Source organism: Manis javanica, chromosome 2, assembly GCF_040802235.1.
Source record: "Manis javanica isolate MJ-LG chromosome 2, MJ_LKY, whole genome shotgun sequence".
NCBI lineage: Eukaryota > Metazoa > Chordata > Mammalia > Pholidota > Manidae > Manis > Manis javanica.
In genome coordinates, this window is record NC_133157.1 from 208,897,448 (window position 1) to 208,919,861 (window position 22,414).

The following is a 22,414-nucleotide window of genomic DNA, read 5'->3' on the forward strand; positions in this document are numbered from 1 at the left end:
CAGGCCACGGCTTGTATCTTACCCCCTTCGCGAGGCACTGGGTTCTCGCAGATGTAGATGTAGCCTGGCTGTTGTACTATATCTTCTGATCTCTGTTTTAGGAACGGTTGTATTTTCAAAAATAAATATGTTTTTGGGAGGAGATTTCCGCTTTCCTACTCACACCACCATCTTGGATCCTCCTCGCCATTCTCAATTACTAAGTTACGTGTAAGACATGTGTGACCCATTGGATATTTGTCAAGTGACGCTGGTGCTTCTGTTCGTGCCATGTTCCGTCCATCCCCCGACAGCTGTCTGCATCAGAACCCGAAGGCTATTGCAAACTCTGATACTGCGACCTCGGGGTACCCCATGCATTGGCTCAGCAGGGTGACCTGCATGGCTGGGGACCCACCTTGCATTGGATGGCCCCAGGCTTGTGGTAGGCCACCTATGGGATGCCCCCTGTGAGGAGCACTGGGGGAGCTGTGGCTGAATGCTTCAGGGGCAATATTAGAATGGATGTTTCTAAAACCTAGTCTCTCGCTTTCAAAGTTGAAAGCTTTCAGCTCTTTTGCTCGACACTCCAGCAGGCTTCGTAGCCTTTCAGTGCACTCATTCTGTGATGTCAATATCTCTTCTTTCATCTGTTGTGGGTCGGTGGGGGGAAGCAAAAAGAAAGCTCATTTATTTTAAAAAATCTATAAACTACAGAAACAATAATTATTCTGGTTCAAAGTGAATCATAAAAATGTCCACTCTGGCTATTTTAAAGGATGTACATTTAAAAATCAAAGAGATGTACTGTAGGAATCATATATAAATTATATTGCTAAAATGTGTAAAATCAAGTTCTTAAAAGCAAAGGTAATAATTTCTATTGAAACAATAAATCAGGGCAATTATCATCAATGGCTACCAAATCCATTAGGTAAAAAGACTGAAAAAGTAAATGTGTAAAGAGAATCTAGCCTTATTAGATAAACCATAAGGTCACTCTATATAATAAATATGGTATTGGTATAGGAACCAGTAATTAGTAACATAGAAACAGAATGAAGTTTGTAAGTTTTTAATGCAGGACAAAAGCACTAATTAACTTAATGGGAAAAGCAACACAGGCACAAGTGGCTAACCATCTGGAAGAAAAAAAAAATGGAACCTCATCTGATACCATATTCCAGAAAGATCAGAGCATTAAGTGAAAAACAAACAAAACCCATAAAGTTTCCATTAGAAAGTTAGGAGACTCTGTGTACGTAGAAATCAGTGGTTGGGTAGCCATCATAACCAGTTTTGGATAACTCAAAGGTTTACAAATATATATAGCTGACTAGAAATAGTTTTTAGTGTGAAAAAATACACAATAAAGTCAATGACAATGGGAAGAAGTTGATGGAGAAATTGTTAATGAATGAGAATATCTGAGCCCACTCATCAAATATGACCTCAAAGTGGGACTAGACATGATATATCTTTTGATGTGGTGCAAAAGGAAGTGTAACACAGTAACCCTTATGAAAATTCCTCACAAAAAATTTTAAAAGGAAAAAAAATTAAAGTAAATCTAATCATGCGCCTAGATCTAATTACCAGTTTACAGGAAATGTAAAGTAAAGAGGAATGCATTAAATGACACCTTGAGGATGGAATCAGCCAAATTCAAATGCAAGAATTCCTACAAAGCAAGTGACCCAGTCCACAATAATAAAAAAAGGGCACAGGAGACTAAAAGGCTTAAGAGACAATCAAATGCAATGTCTACACCATGTTTGGACCCCAATCTAAATAAACCAAGAAGACCTTTTTTTTAGATACAAAGAGAAATCTAAGTATGGACTGAGTATTAGGTTATCTTAAACATTTATTATAATCTTGTCAGTTAACACAATGGAATTATGACTATGTCGAAGTAAAAGAGTCCTTATTTCCTTATCTGTGTTGGGAGTGAAATGATTCTATGCTGGGATTTGCTTTAAAATATTTCAGATACTCTGCCCCCTATTCTGCTCCCCTAAAAAGCCGCATGTAGAGTCGGGAAACAAATGAAATATAAACAAGATACTGATAACTGTTGAAGTTGGGTAATGAGTATTTGGGGACTTCATTGTACTAGTTCTTAATAATTTCACGAATACTTTTTCTGTATGTTTGAAAATTTCCATGATACAAAGTTTTTAAAAAATAGGAAATAAAGAGTATTTGTAAAGAAGTATTAAATTAGGTTTCAAGATACTTGAGGACTTAAGCCAATAGTCATTGTTCTCTACACAGAAATCTAGCTCAACAAATGTGCTTAATTTTTATGTATCTTTTTTTTTACTAAGTTATCATTGATGTACAATCTTATGAAGATTTCACATGAGCAACATTGTGGTTACAACATTCACCCATATCATCAAGTGTTCTCTTATGTGTTGCTTTTTAAAGTGCCCTTTTAAAAACACACAATTTAGCATGGAAACACATGCAAATAAAAAACTGCCACATAATATGACAAGATGTAATAACAGATTTATAAGGTAAAGCAGAAATACAAAGGGATGGAGTACTTCACTCTATAGGGGAAGAGGAGTAGGGCAAAGAAGTCTTCTCAGAGAAGGTGACAGAAACTGGATTCGGAAGGAAAAGCACAAGTTTACCAGAAGACAAGGGAAGGGAAAGATATTTTCAGCAGAGAGAACATGGGCAAAGGCATGCAGAATGATAAAATATGTGTGGGGAATTACAAATAGGCCAGAATGGACTTTGGTAGGGTGAGTTTGAAAATTATTAAACTCTAAGTACTAAAGTGTTACAAAGGTTTAGAGAGGGCACTTCCTAATGAAGGTTGAAAGAGAACCTAGATTAGACACAATGCTTCTTCTACGGGAAAGATATCAAATTGTTAACTGGTGATTTCTGAGTGGTGAGATTAAAGACATTTTAATTTCTATTTGTTTCTCTATAATTGCCAAATTAAAAAAATATGTATTTGTAAAATAATTTTTCCACTCTTTTAATATCTACATATAAAATACCCAATTCTTATAGAATTAAATTTATATATCTGTAAGGATTCAAATAACTTCAAATTTTTCTTTTAAATCTTTTCTATTTTAAAATTTCAAAAATCCATTTATTAAGAACATTTAATTCAAGGACCTAATAAAGGATAGGCTTGTACTGAGTATTTAACTAATTTGAATGCCCTGTATATTATTTGAAGGAAACTCATGATAAAAATATTAAACACATTAATGCTTATCCACTTTTATCCAGTAAACACAGCTTCAATTTTGTTTGCTGAATTAGTTTTGTCATTTAAGAAACTCAGAATATTTTTCAATAAAAATTAAAACTAAGATTTGTGATAGGTTATATTAACCCCTATTTCTTTGAAAATATTAATTACTGTAAATAAGAAAGGTAGTTTCACTGGATATAAAACTTCTGAGACTTCTCTCCTAACCAATCTTCTCTGAAATCAAATGTGTGAACATTTTCAGTTCAGAAGGTCCTGTAAGATATTCCAATTGTCAATTCTTATTTAAAAACTACCAACCATCTTGTTGATATTAAGTGAAATATTCAGGGAAAATTAAAGGAAATGTTAAGACAAAGAAAAGCCCATTTATACTTTGGAAATACTGCCACTTTCTGTGCATGTATGAAATGCACATAGAATTTAACATTTATAGTCATGTTGTCATTTTGCTGAAACTTTAATGTAAATGAAGCACAAGGAAAGTTGCAGTAAGACCTCATGTGAGTCTCAACTGAGGCGTCCTCTGCTGGTGTCTCGACCTGGAGGACAATTCTTCGTTCATTTGGAGGCTGAAAGCAATCTTCAAACAGAATTATTATACATCTAGAAACAACTAACATTCTCTCTGGTTCCACCTCTATTTTCAGATGACTGTTTCTTATCTGTACAACCAGTAGGCACAAAGTACAGAAAATACGGATGTTACAATGTTTTCAAATCATACCATGGGTATATCACTGCCTTGGTAGTTGCCAAGTGACTGACCCCAAACTGCTTTATAGTCATGCACTTCACTTGAAATATAAACATGAGCCCTAAAAATCAAGTAGCAACTCAAAGCACTGTTGATTCATTCCACTGTTTCTTTTATTATTTTTAATACTAAATAATCTTATGCATGTCTATTATCAAATACAAACCACCACAACCAATCTACCATATTAATATAGCCATTATAAGTATTAGTTCAACTCACTTTAAGTGTGATTTGTCTTTATTTTATTCAACACCTAATAAGCATTTTTCCACATTAATACTATCTTTATAGCCATTATTTAAATGGTTGAGTAAGATTTTATTAAGTGGCTTGGTCATAAGCACTTAATTATTTTAGATGGTTACATGTTTTAAACCATTAGAAACTATGCCATAATTAACATATTTATGTGTATTGCTTTTCCTGTATTCAGGATTTCTTTTCTCTAAACTCTCTAAATTCTTTGCTTAACATTTTCAAAGATCAATATATACTTCCAAATTGCTTTCCAAAATGCATTAACAATGTATGAGAGTGCCACTGCACTTCTGGCAATGGTATCAGCCCTATGCCAACATTTTACCTGATTTTGTAGAAAATAAAGGCCTTAGCTCATATATTGAAATAAGACTACATCTAAGATACTAATCAGCACTTTTTAACTCGAACCCACTAGGTGGAGCTAAAAATACAAATAAAATAGTACCACTATTTCTCTCATAACACTGTTACTGAAATACTATAGGTTTCTCTTTTAGTGATAATTTTGAAGCATAAGAGATGGAACTTTAGATTAAATTTTAAATATGCAAGTTGAAATCAGGCAGATTTATGAATTCTGTACATGGGACAACTACATTTTTCTAAAAATTTATATGTGTTTCTGCCTTCCCATCTTGAATGAGAAACACAATCAAGATAATTTTTAAAGGCATGTAACTCTTAAAGAGCCAGTAATAAAGACAACTGTGCCAGAGAAATAGCAACACCTTATTTAGGTGGAGTTTTTAAGAACATTTTTTAAATAGAAATGAGGTATTCTATTTTTATCACAAGAACTATAGAAAGTAGAGGAAAATCTATGGGCCAATTAATGGTCCAGAAGCAATGACAATTTTTAATAGACAAAACCATTAGGCACGTGTTAACTCACAATGGACCTAAGACTGTGCCAGCTGCTAGGAACTTATGGCTCAGGAATTCTGGAACATAGCATTCAATCCTGGATACAACTGATATTCTACTACTACTCAGGACAAATGCCTTTCCTCTCTTTCTTTCTCAAACGCTTCTACCCATTGTTCTTTCTCCAATACACACACACACACACACACACACACACACACACACACACACAGCCTCAGTACCTTAAAGGACACAAGTGAATTTAGGTATTCAGGTTCTAATATATATGACAAAGAATAAGTAAAATAAATAAAGCTACATCTAGAAATAATATTTTCAGCCTGACTCTTCATCTGTGTAAAACTGGTTTTACCTTCTCTTTTCTAGTAATGCATCAATCTGTACAGTTTGAGACCAGGGATGAATGAATAAAGTATATTCCTGATCCCTTTTCCTTGTCTCTCTCAAGCAATTACTAAAGTTTTTTCCTTCACTATCCAAGTTTCTCTCCAATTTCTTTAGGTATAACTAGGTACACAAAGAAGTGAGGAAGACGGAGCCAGAGCTATCCTTTTACAATTCAACTGTCTTCACATAACTCCACATCATTACTCTAGCAATTACTACTTAAGTATATTCCTTTAATTTATCACACTCATTAATTTTAAGGTTCATTACTGAATCAGTAATTTTAAAGAAAAAGAAAATACTACCACTAGAATTAAGGAAATATGGTATTGTCAAGACAATCTAATGCCACCTCTGTCATCATGAAAATATATTTATGAAATGACTTTGATGAAAGCAAATACTGGCACAATTACTTTTTTCTATTACGTATACCTGTTGTTTTAAGAGTGCCTTGCGGAGGGAGACCCTCTCTTCAAGCTCCCGAAGCTCTTGAGCGTGTTGTGCCTCAGCCTGCATTTTGATCTTGCTCTGAAGTTCAGTCAACAGCTCCAGTTCCTGCTGCAGCTGCGTTTTCAAAGCCTGGCACTCTGCCTCCTGTGCTTCATCCAAATGCCGCTGAAAGAGAGAAAGAAAACATATATCCTCCTGTGAGCTGCCTTCTCATGACCTATGGAAAGGAGGAGGTGTAAGTGAAGACCGACTACTCTTCCATAGGGCACAACTGTTCTCTTTTACATCTTGGGGTAAACCTCTCTGGAAAAGGAAAACACAGCAACCAATGACGGCGTTATAAGGATAAAGCTATCATAAGCTATTTGGATGATGCCTAAATAATCATTATTTTTTAAAGAAAAACATAAAATCTGATTGATATAAGACTGTGAATCTCTTCTCTCCAATGGAAATAAGTATAGAACAGGTTATTTATTTAATGCTACAGCTTATGGGCCAAATCTGAACAGCTACCTGATTTTTTGTTTTTGTTTTTCAATAGTCCACTAATTAGGAATGGTTTTTTACATTCTGAAATGGTCACATTTTAAATGGCTATGTAAATACCCACATAATAACCTCAACTTTTCCTCCTAAAATATTTACTATCTGGCCCATTAAGAAAAAGTCTGTAAACTTACATAGCAACTATTTTGTAGCTGCACTCAAATGTGACCATCTGGATTCCCGATAAAGTACTACTTTTTGAACACTGCTTAACAAAGTTGCTTCTCCAATCTTGATACACTGTTGGTATATGTACTGAACCTCTGCAAGGCACCAGCAGAGAGCCTATGTGGAGCCTCATGTCCAAATGTATCAAAGAGAATTACATATGCATCATGCATATTTCCAAGCAATGCTGAGAACAAGAAGAATATGGGCCACCATGACTATTTCCCAAGGTGCAGCAGAGTTTTCATTTCCAACTTAATATTTCAATTTTTGGGATTTTATTCAGGTGGTGGAAGGAAAGGGGCACTAAATTTGTTTTGCCTAAGTAAAATAAACTTACAGCTCAAGTGGAGAGCATTTCATTAATGTTGTGGTCATACTGCTCAGTTAAGATGGCTAAGTTTTGGGTCTGCTTCTCCTTAGGGTTTACTCTTTAGCACCACGAGCAAAAACCTGAAAGTCAGCTAACTAAACTTTCAAAGGTCAAAGAAAAGTTATGAGGCAAGAGAAGGGACAACCCTTCTTGAGGTAATGATAGCAGACATGAACTACATAAACATTTTTGAGATAAAATAATTTGAGTTCAGAAACAGAATAACTCTGGCTTTAAATCACAGGTTAATTATTCTATGAACTCAAGTTTCAACAAAACTTAGCAAGATGAGATCTATTTGATAAGGTGTACCCATCAGGCCTACAAGTAACAACACTCATTTGCTACACAAAGGCAGAACCTACAGTTGAAATTATTTACCTCAATATATATACTGCCAGATATTGAATGGTTGACTAAGTGTGCAAATGCATGTATGACCAAACACTCTTGTCAGGGAACTAGTTCACATTCTTTGCTCCCATACTACAAAATCAAATATATATCCTTTTCTGCATTTTACACCAATTGAGGTACTAAGTCATAGTCATGTACCTTTATTCTGTGAAGGGTCAAGAAATGTCTAGCTAGAAAGACAAACTCTTGGTTTAGTTACTCTTAGCACTGCTCTTAAATACTGCCCTTGGTTAATAAAATTCCTCCAAGTTAGCCAGAAATGGAACAATGAAATTTAGAATTCTCTTCTGACTTTGTGTAACAGCCTCCATTCTTTAAAAAACTTTTAAATATTCAAATATATTGCCAAGAAACCTATAGTCACTCCATATCACTAGCTAATGACAAAAAGGAATGCCCTGGAAAATTTTTTCAACAAGATTAATACTTATACCAAGAACAAACTATATTCCTCAATGTTTCACTCAAGTGAAAGTAGGATAAACATGTTCCAGTTGTTTCTTAATCACTTAATACTGACAAAATGTCACCTAATGGCAGATGAAGAAATGGCAGATAAACAATAGGTGTTTACCCAAGTCATTCCTCAGAAATGGTACCCCAATGTCTACAAATACTGTCAGCTTACCTAAGTGTGCAAACTGAAGTCCTCCTATCCCCCTTAAAGTCTTGGAGAAAGTTGGAATAGTTGCAACTATTGAAGTTGAACTACTACTTAGCAAGTACCAATTTACCTTAAAAAGTTGCAACTATTACTTATGTAAATGAAATGACATGATGTTAAAATAGAGTCTATTTTCTCCAAGAAGGGACTAGGGTTACCAAAGTGAAGGGGTTGGGGAGCGTGGGTGAGGAGGGAGGGAGAAGGGGATTAAGGGCACTCTTATTAGCACTCACAATATAGTGGGGTCACGGGGAACACAGCACAGCACGGAGAAGACAGCAATGACTCTATAGTGTCTTACTACGCTGATGGACAGTGACTGCAGTGGGGTGGGGGGGACCTAATAGTATGAATAAATGTTGAAACCACAATGTTGCTCATGTGAAACCTTCTTAAGATTGTTTATCAATGATACCTTAATTTTTAAAAAAGAGTCTGTTTTGTTCAAATTTTGCAAGTAGATAGATATATACAACTAAGAGGAACACGGTGATTTTCTTTCCCACTAAAGTAGCAGAACAATTTCTTTTATGGAAAATCTTGAGCTTATGTATCATGAGAAGGACGTTTTCTATCTGAACTCTGACTACGACTGTGAGACATTATTTTCCACTTGATTTTTTAACAGTATCTGTGAAAATCAGACTAGTGTCTACAAGCTTTCAAACTGAGAAGGCTGCCACAGCAGGGAACCAAAAGGAAGGGGTAAACCGCAAACAACTAACCTCTCCCAAGCCCCAGAGAAATGAAGTCGTATCAGATTTACGGTCTGACGAAAGACACTAAACAAGCTTTCAGTTTGGTTTACTTCTGGGTGCTGCTCACTTTAAAACTGTAATTCATTTTATAAACATGCTTTAAATATCTTTTGGTGGGAAACCCTACTATGTAACCACTACAAAGACAAAGTAAATCTGGAAAATCATTATGAATTCTGATTGTGATAAGCATTAACTAATGACGGTTATGAGGTTAGTCAACATACGAGCCACTCTGTAAACGATGTTCATTAGCTGTTTTGAAGATACAGCAAAGTATAAAATTTGACTTAGATTCACAAGGAAAGGGCAAATCTTAGCTTTGGTTCTGTGTTTTGTTCAGGACAACTTGTATGAATGGAGTTGAATAGGAATCAGAGACACCACTAGGTGTGGTTTAGCTTCTGGTTTGGACACAGATTACTTCTGTGAGTGAATTTCACTTCACTTCACGAGAGTTATTCAGGTAAGTGTTGTTACCTGATAGTTTTATAGTTAAATTGTCAAAGAGTTTGAAAAGGGGGATAAAGAAGATAGTGTGGAACCGGGGCCTTATTGGATGTAAATACAAGTTTACAATGTGCAGACTAACTGAGGTACTACTGTGGGTGACAACATATATAGTGGGTCATTTTGGTTTTTTGTTCATTAAGATTCATGTGATTATACTTCACATATTCATTACAAGTTATAAAATTTGAAAATTCCTTGGAATTGTTAACTCTGGTTGATGTTGGTAGAGGGGACCAGGTGGCCTAAACAACAAGGAGAGGGAAACCTTTAACTTTATAATAAATACACTTTGGCATCTTTTGACTTTTGTATCATATAAATAAATTTCTGTATCAAAGCAAATACAAAATTTAAAGTCCTTTGATATTATTTATCACCAACACTTGTCTTTCCTTATTTGTCTACAAGAGAGCATATAATACCTTGCTTCACTCTGATGTGCTAATTAAAAATACACTCCACCTACACATGCCCTGGTCTTACCTATGTTACCAAACACAGAAAAAATGGGAGTAACAGTGTGATAATTCCACTATTCCTCTAAAGATGAGTATTGACAATGAAAGGAGAGGGAGTAAAAAGGCATTTTTCATTCACTGGTTTCTGTACTAATTAAGAACTTACCACCTCTTTCAGATACAAATCACATTCAGAGGAAATAAGATTCCAAAACTATAAAACTTGGAACAACAGAGAGAAGCCAGCAGGTTAGTATGTTGATATGTAGATTATGGTATCAACACTGGACATTTGGGTGCACTTAAAATGAGAATTTTGAATCTTATTTATGACACTTTCCACAGTTAAAAAGTTCTGGCCATTTTTTGGTACTCTGCTGAGAAATACACAAGCAGAAGTCTGTAGCCATAGACCCTCTACACCAACACTAACCAAACATGCTGAAAATGAAAAGAAAAAAGCTTATTCAATTTCTTGATGACAGACATCTGGCTTAGACTTTTACTGTTTATGTGATACCTTTTATCTGTTCTCCTTTGCCAAGAAGCTTAGGCTAAAGGTACCTTCAGACTCTGAGGCTGCTGTCGAACCTGCATGACATGCTTCCGCCTAAGTTCTCGCTCTCTCCGTTTATTACTCTCCAGCTGGTCAGTGAGCTCGGTTTGATGCTGCAGACTCATCAACTCACAGCGCATCTTCTGCACTGTGTTGAGGTGGTGGAACTCCAGTTCTTGTGTGGATTCATGCTGTCGCAGTAGCATTGCATGCTCTAAGTCCTTTTGAGCCTTTCTTTTATTTAATTCCTAATCCATAAAAAAGACAAAGGCGTAATTTGCTGATGTACCATGCCTGGAGAAAAAAAATCCTAAGAAACAGAATAACCAGGATATACATGTAATCCTGTGATTTAATAATGGCTGCACAGTGAATATTAGACTTTTGTTACTGGAACTGTAGAAAATGGGCAATTAGTAGTACAATTGCCTTATCTGTTCATTTACTATTTATACTACTTTTAGCAATAAGCTTAAGACATATCAAATCTGTCCCAAGAGACTTAATGTCCTTTGTACTCTCTTTCCATCATTTATGTTTCCTAATTTTGTATTGAACAGGATTTCTAAGTCATCCTTTGAATTTCTTCAGAGTATACATTCAATTCTATTACATGCAGTATACCCAGTATAGGGCAGTGGTTAAGAACACAAGACTCTAGGGCTAGGCTGCCTGCTTTCTGAATCCTGGCTCTGCTACTGACAAGCAGTGAGTCCTTGGGTTAATTACTTAAACTCTCTGTGCTGCCATTTCATTACTTCTCAAATGGAGACCATAACATAGCTGTGAAATGAGTTCATAAGTGGAAAGCTGTCAGGATACCTACCTCATGGTCAATAAATGTTACTACAATTTTTTCAGTTTATAAGATCAAATGTACAACACACACACACACGTACACTCACACACACTCTCTCTTTTTCTATGTAGAAGGAAGTCAGATGTGCCCCCTTTGCCACTGCTGCCCCTTCTCCAGGGTCCAACATTTGGTGCATATGTTTCCCAACCTTCCCCACGCTTATCGTGACACAACTATTACACAAAAGCATACAGTTTTAAAATTGAATAACAATATATATTATAGGCATATTATATGCTTTCTTTACCTAAAAATATAATGGACAAATACAGATTTTTTGAAAAATTTTTATAGGAAGCTTGTGCTTTCTGATGACATAGTTTTTCTATTTTTTGTCTAATGACAAATTTTCAATAAACATCTACACATGATACACCATATAATTATGTTACTATTTCTTTAGGATAGAATTCTAGAAGCGGATTCAATGGGTAGAAGATACATGCAAATTAAATGGTTAAAGCTGCTGAATTATGCTCCAAAATGGCAGTGTCAGTTTATATTCTCACCAACATTGACCACTTTTCCTGCCACTACTAGGACTTACCAATTTTTTAGACCGATCTTATCTAATTGATGCAATTGTTTTAATTTGAATTTCTTTAATTATTAGTGAATTTGAATAATTATGTTATACTTGAAGTTTATTTTAAGCCATTCTTGGAAATAAATTGATCTATGCTCATAGGTATACCTGAAAATGAGAACCATTGTTTTCATTAGCGTAAGTTTCTACGTATTCCCAATGAATAATTTCATGATTATAAAATTATGTTAAATGGTAGTATATACCTTCATGGCACCCATTTCGGATGAAAAGGTATCAGTTTTTTCATTCACGGATTCATTTCATTTAACAGTTCTTTCATTCACGGATTTAATATTTTTTAAATATTTACTTAATACATATTTATTGAATACCTATTATGGGCCAGCCACTAGCTACAAGGCCTGGATATATCTAGCCACTGGATATAAAAGCCCTGAACAGAACCTGGGACTTCATTTAATTTCCATTCTACTTGGGGAGAGAGAGATCCCCATAAAAAGTGTGTGCATGTATGTGTGTGGTGTGTGTGTGTGTGTGTGTGTGTGTGTGTGTGTGAGAGAGAGAGAGAGAGAGAGAGAGGAGTGCAAGAATATTTAAAGAAGGGAGGAGGATTTGGAGATCAGAATTGAGGAGATATGAAGTGAGGGAGAAGGTGAACCCTGTGGGTTGGGTTTCAGGGAAGAAGGACTTAGGCAAAGGCAAGCAGAGGCGCTCTAAGGCCCTGAGGGTGGGATGTGACTGACATATTTTCAGGAAGATTCTAATTTCACACCATTTACACATACCTCCCTGACAAGGTCCTGCTCCAAGTTGTGGCACCCAAGTAACAACTTTCTTTCGAAGTGATGGCATTGCAGCTCTAGGTACCGTCTCTGACGCTGAAGAAGATTGGTCTTTTCCTCTTCTTGGAAATGCTGTATGTTCTCTTTCTGCTTTGAAAGCCATTCCTCTTTTTCTTTTCTTGGGGTGCTCTTGTTTTCATTCAGCTCCTGGCAAGATAAAAAACAACTGAGTTCAAAATACATAAAAATTAACTACATGAATATACTATTTGGTGGCTGGTAATCTTCAGTAAAAGTACTTAATTTGTGCCCTCTCTCATGGGCAGGCAGGGCAATGACCTTAAAGGAGGTAGGTAGTATTTTTCTGTCCTGGAGTTATCCATGAAGTAGGACAAGAAAAGAGAAAACATACACTAGAAAACACGCATACTTTTTAGCTTTGCACGGCTATATTTAGGATGGCTCGTAGCTTTGAAAGCACGCAATGATTGGTGAATGAAGTAAAACATCTTTCTTTAAAGTCCTCCCAAAAAGGGGAAGAAGACAGTGCTTTCAAGTTAAAATCACACATGAATTAAAATTAAGGTTAAAATATAGTTATGTCTCATTTGTTGGTTTTCAACAATAGAAATACTAAGTTTTTAGAAAAGTTAAGGATGGGTTCAGTATAAAAGTCCGGAAATTAAATGGAAAATCAACAAAACCACAGGAAAATAGAGACCTTTTAGAATAGATTTAATATTCAGCACTGTAACCACTGAACAAGGCAAGACCAATGTTTTCTACAGCATTTTAAATATCATCTCACAAACTACCTAAAAAAATGTATTTATACTGGACAGGATGAGAATATTGACAATACATTCAATGATGCAAACCCGAGGATGCTAATTAATACTAGTATATTTCAACCTAAAATGAATCAACCTTGCAGAGAATATAAATCAGCCATCTTTCCCAGGTCTAAGATGATTTTTTAGAGACTGTTAACCTATGGTTCTTCATCTGTTGTTCAAGAAAGAAACCAATTATTCATTACTTTCATTGATAAGATATTCAAACACATAAAAATAAAAAACACATAAGTTTGTAGTTCTCAACTTAAGGATGTCAATGAGAAGACAGGGATAATACAGGCATATACAGAATCACTTGGCTATGTTTTTCAAAATCTTTGGCCAAGGAAATTTCCCACCCACTAAGACTATAGTATGTCCCTTCCTCTACACTGATAATAATCATTCTAAATGAACACACACACACACACAGACACAAAACTACCTTCTAAAAGAAAATGAATTTATTAGTTAGACTATGAATTATATGCTTAAAGGATTATCTAAAACAACATATTCATTTATGAAACTAAAACCTGATTTCACTAGGAAACAACAATAGAACTGCATTTTTTGGATATTTATTTAGAGTTGGGAATCCTATTTACCATCTTTTCAAATCCCATGTTCTAGTATTGAGTTTAGCTTTTAGATTACAGTAATGGGAATACATAGCAGGTTATATTCTTTAAAGTTGGAAAAATCTTATCAATGAACCTCACTCGGCAGGATATATATAACAAGGCTTTGTGCCACCAATGTCCTTAATAAGACTTATATGTCTAATTATAGGTCAAATTCCTACACACAAAAAAGCACTATACCAAAGAGATTATGGTTATTTTATCAAGATTAATTTATCTGTGTGCTAATAATTAATTACATGGACTAAAAATTTCAGTCCATCAGTCTGTAAAAGAGGGTGTAAACTGGGGAAGTTTTGGTGGGTGGGGAATTTCCTTGGCAAAAGATTTTGAAAAACATAGTCAAATGATTCTTTGTGTATATCCTGTATTCTCTGTCTTCTCATTGACATCCTTTAGTTGACAACTACAAGTTTATGCGCTTTTTATATTTATGTGTTTGATTATCTTATCCACAAAAGTAATAAAGAATTGGTTTCTTTCTTGAATAACAGGTGAAGAACCATAAGGTCAATAGTCTCTGAAAAATCATCTTATACCTACAAAAGATGGCTGATTTATATTCTCTGCAATATAATAAATATGCTATAGTTGACATATACCATTTTCCTGTCCTGACCACTATCCTGAATAATAATCCTCTTTCAGAAATTGCCTTAGGACAACATGGCTTTCCTCACAGTTAGACTAGATCTGCGATAAAAATAAGTTCAAGAAAGCAGCACATAAAGGGCAAACACACATGAAATCCTGTAGTCATAAAGACATAATTAGCATGCTTTCCTATTAAAGAAAATGGGATGAGAAGAAATGCCTCTTATCCTTCTTCTGTGTTAAAATCAGAATAACAACAAATTATTGTAATCCGAGCCCAAAGTAAGAAGGTATGATTTACTTTTAAAGGAAGAGATGTATGGCTCTTTTTCACAGCTGAAATATTTTTATTTGTAGTGACTCAATTACTTAAGAAGTGCTTAGGAAAGCTACTAAATAATAGCTTTATAAAACAATTCACATTTTCAAGAGATCACTCTTTTTAGATCCCACTCAACTGAGGATCTCAGCCATTGAAAAGTAATAGGTTATAATCAATGTCCTCACTTAAACTGATATATTGTCAGTGGCCACAAACAAAAGAAAATTTTATCTTAATGGTTCTATGAGTAGATCAATATTGGATATAGCCAGTAAGCAGGTAAGTGGCTTGGAAATTTTTATAAAGTAAATACCTCCTTAAGCTGTGCCTTTCGAAGTTTGTATTCTCTCTTCTGCGTCTTCAAAAGGCTATTCAGTTCTTTCTTCTGCTCAGCCTGAATACATTGCTGCAATTTTTTCACCTCGTTGGACATCACTTTAGCCTATAGGAAAATTTTTAAATGGATCAAATAAGCTAAGAAGATAAGCTTCAAAGCAGCAGTTTAATACACATTAGCAAGGATATTTCCTCCCAACCAAGAATGTAAAATCAGTATAATCATTACCAAAACAAGAACATCCAATAAATTATTAACAAGTATTACTCAGCATCCTTATGATTTGAATTTCAGAGAACCACTAAAATGGAACTCATCTTTAAAATGCTGATCTTTTACAGGGTCAGTGTTTTTACCTTTTTTCCCCCATTTAAGTGGAGTATGCTGCCTGACCCACGCCACTAATAAAACAAAACAAATGTAATTAAGTTATGACCTTTTATCTAGCTTGACTTGTGTATTAAACTCTGACTTTTAATTTGTATTTTAAATAATATGAAAATGTTAAAAATTAAATACCTGTATATATTTTATTTCTGATGATACATGCAATAGTTGACCCTTAAATAACATGGGGATTAGGGGTGCTGACTCCCAACAGACTAAAAAAATCCTCCTATAACTTTTCATTCCCCAAAAATTTAACTACTAAAAGCATACTGCTGACTGGCAGCCTTACTAACAACATGAACAGATATTCACACATATTCTGTATGTTGTATAAATTCTATACTGTATTCTTACAATAAAGCTGGAAAAAAGAAAATGATCTTTTAAACTGTCTCCCGAAACATTTTCCAAGACCTTTATTGAAAAAAAAATGTGTATAAATGGGCCTGTGCAGTTCAAACCTATGTTATTCGAGGGTGAACTATAGATTCTTTCACCAAATTATTTCAAAATCAAATATTCATTTACAACAGAAATTATTTTGCTAAATTCTCTGTTTCTGTGAGAGAGCGATTCTACTTTTTTTTGCAGGGAAGGGTGAACAGGGTGGCTATAAATGCCCCAGGGCAGACTAGCCAGACATATTTGAAGATATGGTGCAATTTATTGAGAAGTTTACATTTTACTTGACAACTGTGATTATCAAAATAAATTGAAACTAATGGGACACCAAGGAAATTAGAAACCAGTTTCCACAAAAGACTCCTAAAAAATGCACCTTTATCATACAGTAGAATGATACTTATTTGTAGTAAACAAATGGGCTAAATCTGAATCTGAAACCCTCTTAATTCCTCTTAATTTAACATTCTCTGTATATTACAGTACTCTTCAATTCTTCTGATATAAAAATGCTACTATAAATTTAAGGTTTCCAAAAAGTACATAGAGAATGATGAATGTCTTTTTGACACCTAAATCACCTACTAACTGATTTATCAAACTTCTCAGATAACCAAAGTACCCAAGGCCTAGAACAGAATACTTAATGACTTTTTTTTTCATTAAGGTATCATTGATATACACTCTTATGACAGTTTCACATGAAAAATAATGTGATTACTACATTCACCCACATATATCATCGAGTTCCCCCCATACCCCATTGCAGTCACTGCCCATCGGTGTTGTAAGATGCCACATCACTACATGTCTTTTCTGTGCTACACTGTCTTCCCCATGATCCCCCCACACCATGTGTACTGATCATAATAGCCCTCAATGCCCTTCTCCCTCCCTCCTCAACCGCCCTCCTGCACCCCTCCCCTTTGGTAACCGCTAGTTCCTTCTTGGAGTTTGTGAGTCTCCTGCTTTGTTCCTTCAGTTTTGCTTCATTGTTATACTCCACAAATAAGGGAAATCATTTGGTACTTGTCTTTCTCTCCCTAACTTATTTCACTGAGCATAATACTGTCTAGCTACATACATGTTGCTGCAAATGGTAGGATTTGTTTCTTTCTTATTCCATTGTGCATATGTACCACTTCTTCTGTATCCATCCATCTACTGATGGACACTTAGGTTGTAAATAGTGCTGTGATAAATATAGGAGTGCATATGTCTTCTTGAATCTGACAACTTTTTTTCTCGGGTAAACTCCTAGGAGTGGAATTCGCGGGTCAAATGGAATTTCTATTTTTAGTTTTTTGAGGAACCTCCATATTGCTATTCACAATGGTTGAACTAGTTTACATTCCCACCGGCAGTGTAGGAGGGATCCCCTTCCTCTGCATTCTAGCCACCATTTGTTGTTCCTAGTCTTTTCGATGTTGGCCATGCTAAATGGTATGAGGTGATATCTCATTGTGCTTTTAATTTGCATTTCCCTGATAATTAGTGATATGGAACATCTTTTCAAGTGCCTCTTGGCCATCTGAATTTCTCCTTTGGAGAAGCGTCTGTTCATATCCTGTGACCATTTTTTAATTGGGTTATTTGCTTTTTGGATGTTGAGGAATGTGAATGCTTTACATATTTTGGATGTTAATCACTTGTCGGATATGTTGTTTACAAATATAGTCTCCCATACTGTGGGATGCCTTTTGTTCTGCTGATGGTGTCTATTGCTATACAGAAGCTTGATTTAGTCCCATTTGTTCATTGTTGCTTTTATTTCCCTTGCCCAAGGAGATGCATCCAGGAAAAAGTTGCTCATGTTTATATTCAAGAGATTTTGCATATGTTGTCTTCTAAGAGTTTTATAATATAGGTTTCATGACTTACATTCAGGTCTTTGATCCATTTTGAATTTACTTTTGTGTATGGGGTTAGACAATAAACCAGTTTCATTCTCTTGCATGTAGCTGTCCAGTTTTGCCAACACCAGTTGTTGAAGACGCTGTCATTTCCGCATTGTATGTCCATGGCTCCATTATGGTATATTAATTAACCACATTTGCTTGGGTTTACATCTGGGATCCCTACCCTGTTCTATTGTCTTTGGGTCTTTTCTTGTGCCAGTACCAAATTGCCTTTGCAGTAGAGGTTGAAGTTGGGGAACATAATCCACCCCCTGTTTTATTCTTCCTTCTCATGATTGCTTTGGCTATTTGGGGTCTTCCGTGGTTCCATATGAATTTTAGGACTATTTGATCTAGTTCACTGAAAAATGCTGTTGGCATTTTGATAGGGATTGCTCTGAATTGGTAGATTGCTTCAGGAAGGATGGCCATTTTGACAATATTAATTCTTCCTATCCATGAGCAAGGGATGTAATTTCCATTTATTAGTATCTTCTTTTTCTTAAATGTCTTGTAGTTTTCAGTGTATAGGTCTTTCACTTCCTTCATTAGGTTTATCCCTAGGCATTTTATTCTTTTTGATGCAGTTGGGAATGGAATTGTTTTCCTGATCTCTCTTTCTGCTAGTTCATCATTAGAGTACAGGAATGCAAGAGATTTCTGTGTATTAATTTTGTATCCTGCCACTTTGCTGAATTCAGTTCTTAGTACTAGTAGTTTAGGGGTGGATTCTTTAAGATATTTTATGTATAACATCATGTCATCTGCAAACAGTGACAGTTTAACTTCTTCCTTACCAATCTGGATGCCTTTTATTTCTTCGTGTTGTCTGATTGTTGTGGCTGGGACCACCAGTACTAATGTTGAAGAAAAGTGGAAACAGTGGGCATCCTTCTCTTGTTCCCGACTTAGAGGAAAAGCTTTCAGCTTCTTACTGTTAAGTATGATGCTGGCTTTGGGTTTGTCATATATGGCCTTTACTATGTTGAGGTACTTTCCCTCTATACTCATTTTCTTGATATTTTTTACCATGAATGGATGTTGAATTTTGTCGAGTGCTTTTTCTGCTTCTATGGAGATGATCATGTGCTTTTTGTCCTAATTTTAGTTAATGTGGTGGGTGATGCTGATGGATTTTCAAATGTTGTACCATCCTTTCATCCCTGAAATAAATTGTACTTGATCATGATAGACGATCTGTTTGATATATTTTTTACTATGATTTTGTTGAGTGTTTTTGTGCCTATGTTCACCAGAGATATTGGTCTATAATTTTCTTTTTTTGTGGTGTATTTGCCTAATTTTGGAATTAGAGTGATGCTGGCCTCATAGAATGAGGGTGGAAGTATTCCCTCCTTGTCTACTTTTTGGAAAGCTTTAAGGAGGATGGGTATTAGGTCTTCACTAAATGTCTGATAAAATTCAGCAGTGAAGCCATCTGGTCCAAGAGTTTTATTTTTAGGTAGATTTTTATTACCAATTCAGTTTTGTTGCAGGTAATTGATCTGTTCAGATTTTCTGTTCCTTTCTGGGTCTGCCAAGGAAGGTTGTACTTTTCTTGAAAGTTGTTCATTCCCTCTGGGTTATCAAGTTTCTCAGCATACAGTTTTTCACCATATTCTCTAATAATTCTTTGCATTTCTGTAGTGCCCATAGTGATTTTTCCTTTCTCATTTCTAGACACTCTTTTTTTCTTGATAAGTCTGGCTAGGGGTTTTCCTATTTTGCCTATTTTCTCAAAGAACCAGCTCCTGCTTTCACTGATTCTATTGTTTTATTCCTCTCGATTTTATTTAAGCCTGCTCTAATCTTTATTATGTCCCTCTTCTACTGACTTTGGGCCTCACTTGTTCTGCTTTTTCTAGTTTTGTTAATTATGAGTTTAGACTGTTCATATCAGATTTTTCTTCTTTCCTGAGGCAGGCCTGTATTGCAATATGCTTCCCTCTTAGCACAGCCCTAGCTGCATCCCACAGATTTTGCATTGCTTGATCTGTTTTTATTTGGTCATTGATCCATTGATTATTTAGGAGCATGTTGTTAAGCCTCCATGGGTTTGAGGGTCTTTTCATTTTCTCTAAGTAACTTATTTCTAGTTTCATACCTTTGTGGTCTGAGAAGCTGGTTGGTTCAATTTCAATATTTTTGTACTTACTGACATTCTTTTTTGTAGTCTAGTATATAATCTATTCTTGAAAATGTTCCATGTGCACCTGAGAAGAATATGTATCCTGCGGCTTTTGGGTGGAGTGTTCTGTAGATATGTTAGGTCCATCTGTTCTAATGTGTTGTTCAGTGCCTCTGTCTCCTTACTTATTTTCTGTCTGGTTGATCTGTACTTTGGAGTGAGTGGTGTGTTGAAGTCTCCTAAAATGAATGCATTGCATTCTATTTCCATGTTCAATTCTGTTAGTATTTGTTTCACATATGTAGGTGCTCCTGTGTTGTGTGCATAGATATTTATAATGGTTATATCCTCTTGTTGGACTGACCCCTTTATCATTATGTAATGTCCTCCTTTGCTCTTGTGGCTTTCTTTGTTTTGAAGTCTACTTTCTCTGATACAAGTACTGTAACTCCTGCTTTTTACTCCCTATTGTTTTCATGAAATATCTTTTCTCATCCCTTCACTTTTAGTCTGTGTATGTCTTTGGGTTTGAGGTGAGTCTCTTTTAAGTGGCATATAGACAGGTCTTGCTTTTTTATCCATTCTATTGCCCTGTGTCTTTTGATTGGTGCATTCAGTCCATTTACATTTAGGGTGATTATCAATAGGTATGTACTTATTGCCATTGCAGGCTTTAGATTCGTGGTTACCAAAGATTCAAGAGAAACTTCCTTACTATCTAAGAGTCTAAGCTCACTTAGTATGCTATTACAAACATAATGTAAAGATTCTTTTTTTTCTCCTCCTTTTTCTTCCTCCTCCATTGTTTATATATTAAGTATCATATTCTGTACTCTTTGTCTATCCCTTAAGCTACTTTGGGATAGCTGATTTAATTTTGCATTTGCTTAGTAATTAATTGTTCTGCTTTCTTTAATGTGGTTTTATTACTCTGGTGACAGCTATTTAGCCTTAGGAACACTTTCATCTATAGCAGTCCATCCAAGATACACTGCAGAGACAGTTTGTGGGAGGTAAATACTCTCAGCTTTTGCTTATCTGGAAATTGTTTGATCCCTCCTTCAATGTTAAATGATAATCTTGCCAGGTAGAGTATTCTTGCTTCTGCTTCATTGCATTAAATATATTCTGCCACTCCTTTCTGGCCTGTAAGTTTTCGGCTGAGAAATCTGATGATAGCCTGATGGGTTTTCCTCTGTATGTGATCTTTTCTCTCTCTCTGGCTTCTTTTACTATTTTGTCCTTATCCTTGATCTTTGCCATTTTAATTATTATATGTTTTGGTGTTGTCTTCCTAGGATCCCTTGTGTTGGGAGATCTGTGCACCTCCATGGCCTGAGAGATTATCTCCTTCCCCAGATTGGAGAAGTTTTCAGCAATTACCTCCTCAAAGACACTTTCCCTTTTCCTCTCTCTTCTTCTTCTGATACCCCCATAATACGAATATTGTTCTGGTTGGATTGGTCACACAGTTCTGTCAATATTCTCTCATTCCTAGAGATCTTTTTTTCTGTGCCTCAGCTTCTTTGCATTCCTCTTCTTTAATTTTATTTCATTTAATGTCTCCTCCACCATATCTAATCTGCTTTTAAATCCCCACATTGTATTCCATAATGAATGGATCTCTGTTCTGGATTCATTCCTGCATTCTTGAGTATTTTTCTGTACCTACATGGATGTGTTTATGATTTTTAAAAACTCTCTTTTAGGAAGATTGATGAGTTCATTTTCACTTGACCTCTTTTCTGGTGTTTTAGGGATTTTGGTTTGAACCAGGTTCCTTTGGCACTTCATATTTGTATGTGGCACCCTCTAGGACCCTGAGGGCATACTCCCTGGAGTTACTTAGCCCATGGAGTGATGTCAGTGTCTCAGCAGAGCGACACTGGTGACTGGGGGTTGGGAAGAGCTGTTTCCTGCTTCCCGGCTACTGTGCATCTCTCCACAGCCAGACTCATCAGCCGAACACACAGGTGTAACCCTCTATGCCTTGTATTTTTAGCTGCTGTAGGCAGGACCTCCCTCTGGATGGACTGATGCCAGAGCAGGGGCAGCTGGTTTGTAAGCCAGTGCCAGCCTGCCAGAAGGTGCAGCAGGCTGCATATCATGGTGGAAGGCTTCGGAGCTGTGTAGCCAGCCAGGAGGATGGAGTGCCTGAAGTTCCTGAAAAGTTTCCAACCTGCTGGGCAGAGTGCATCTGGACAATTTTGTCTACCTGTCCTTTCTCCTGAGCAACAAGCCCTG

General features: G+C 35.8%; 1 protein-coding gene across 1 annotated transcript in view; it reads right to left on the minus strand.

The window, feature by feature from the left end:
• Positions 1-302: 302 nt before the first annotated feature.
• The window catches only part of LOC140845710 (serine/threonine-protein kinase TAO1-like), a 56,379-nt gene continuing 34,267 nt past the window's right edge, over positions 303-22,414 (minus strand). The window contains exons 10-14 of the mRNA XM_073220533.1: positions 15,329-15,457; positions 12,623-12,826; positions 10,437-10,676; positions 5,955-6,137; positions 303-629 (exon numbers count right to left, since the gene is read on the minus strand). Of these exons, the coding sequence (XP_073076634.1) occupies positions 303-629; positions 5,955-6,137; positions 10,437-10,676; positions 12,623-12,826; positions 15,329-15,457 (1,083 nt within the window). The remainder of the gene's footprint in view (positions 630-5,954; positions 6,138-10,436; positions 10,677-12,622; positions 12,827-15,328; positions 15,458-22,414) is intronic.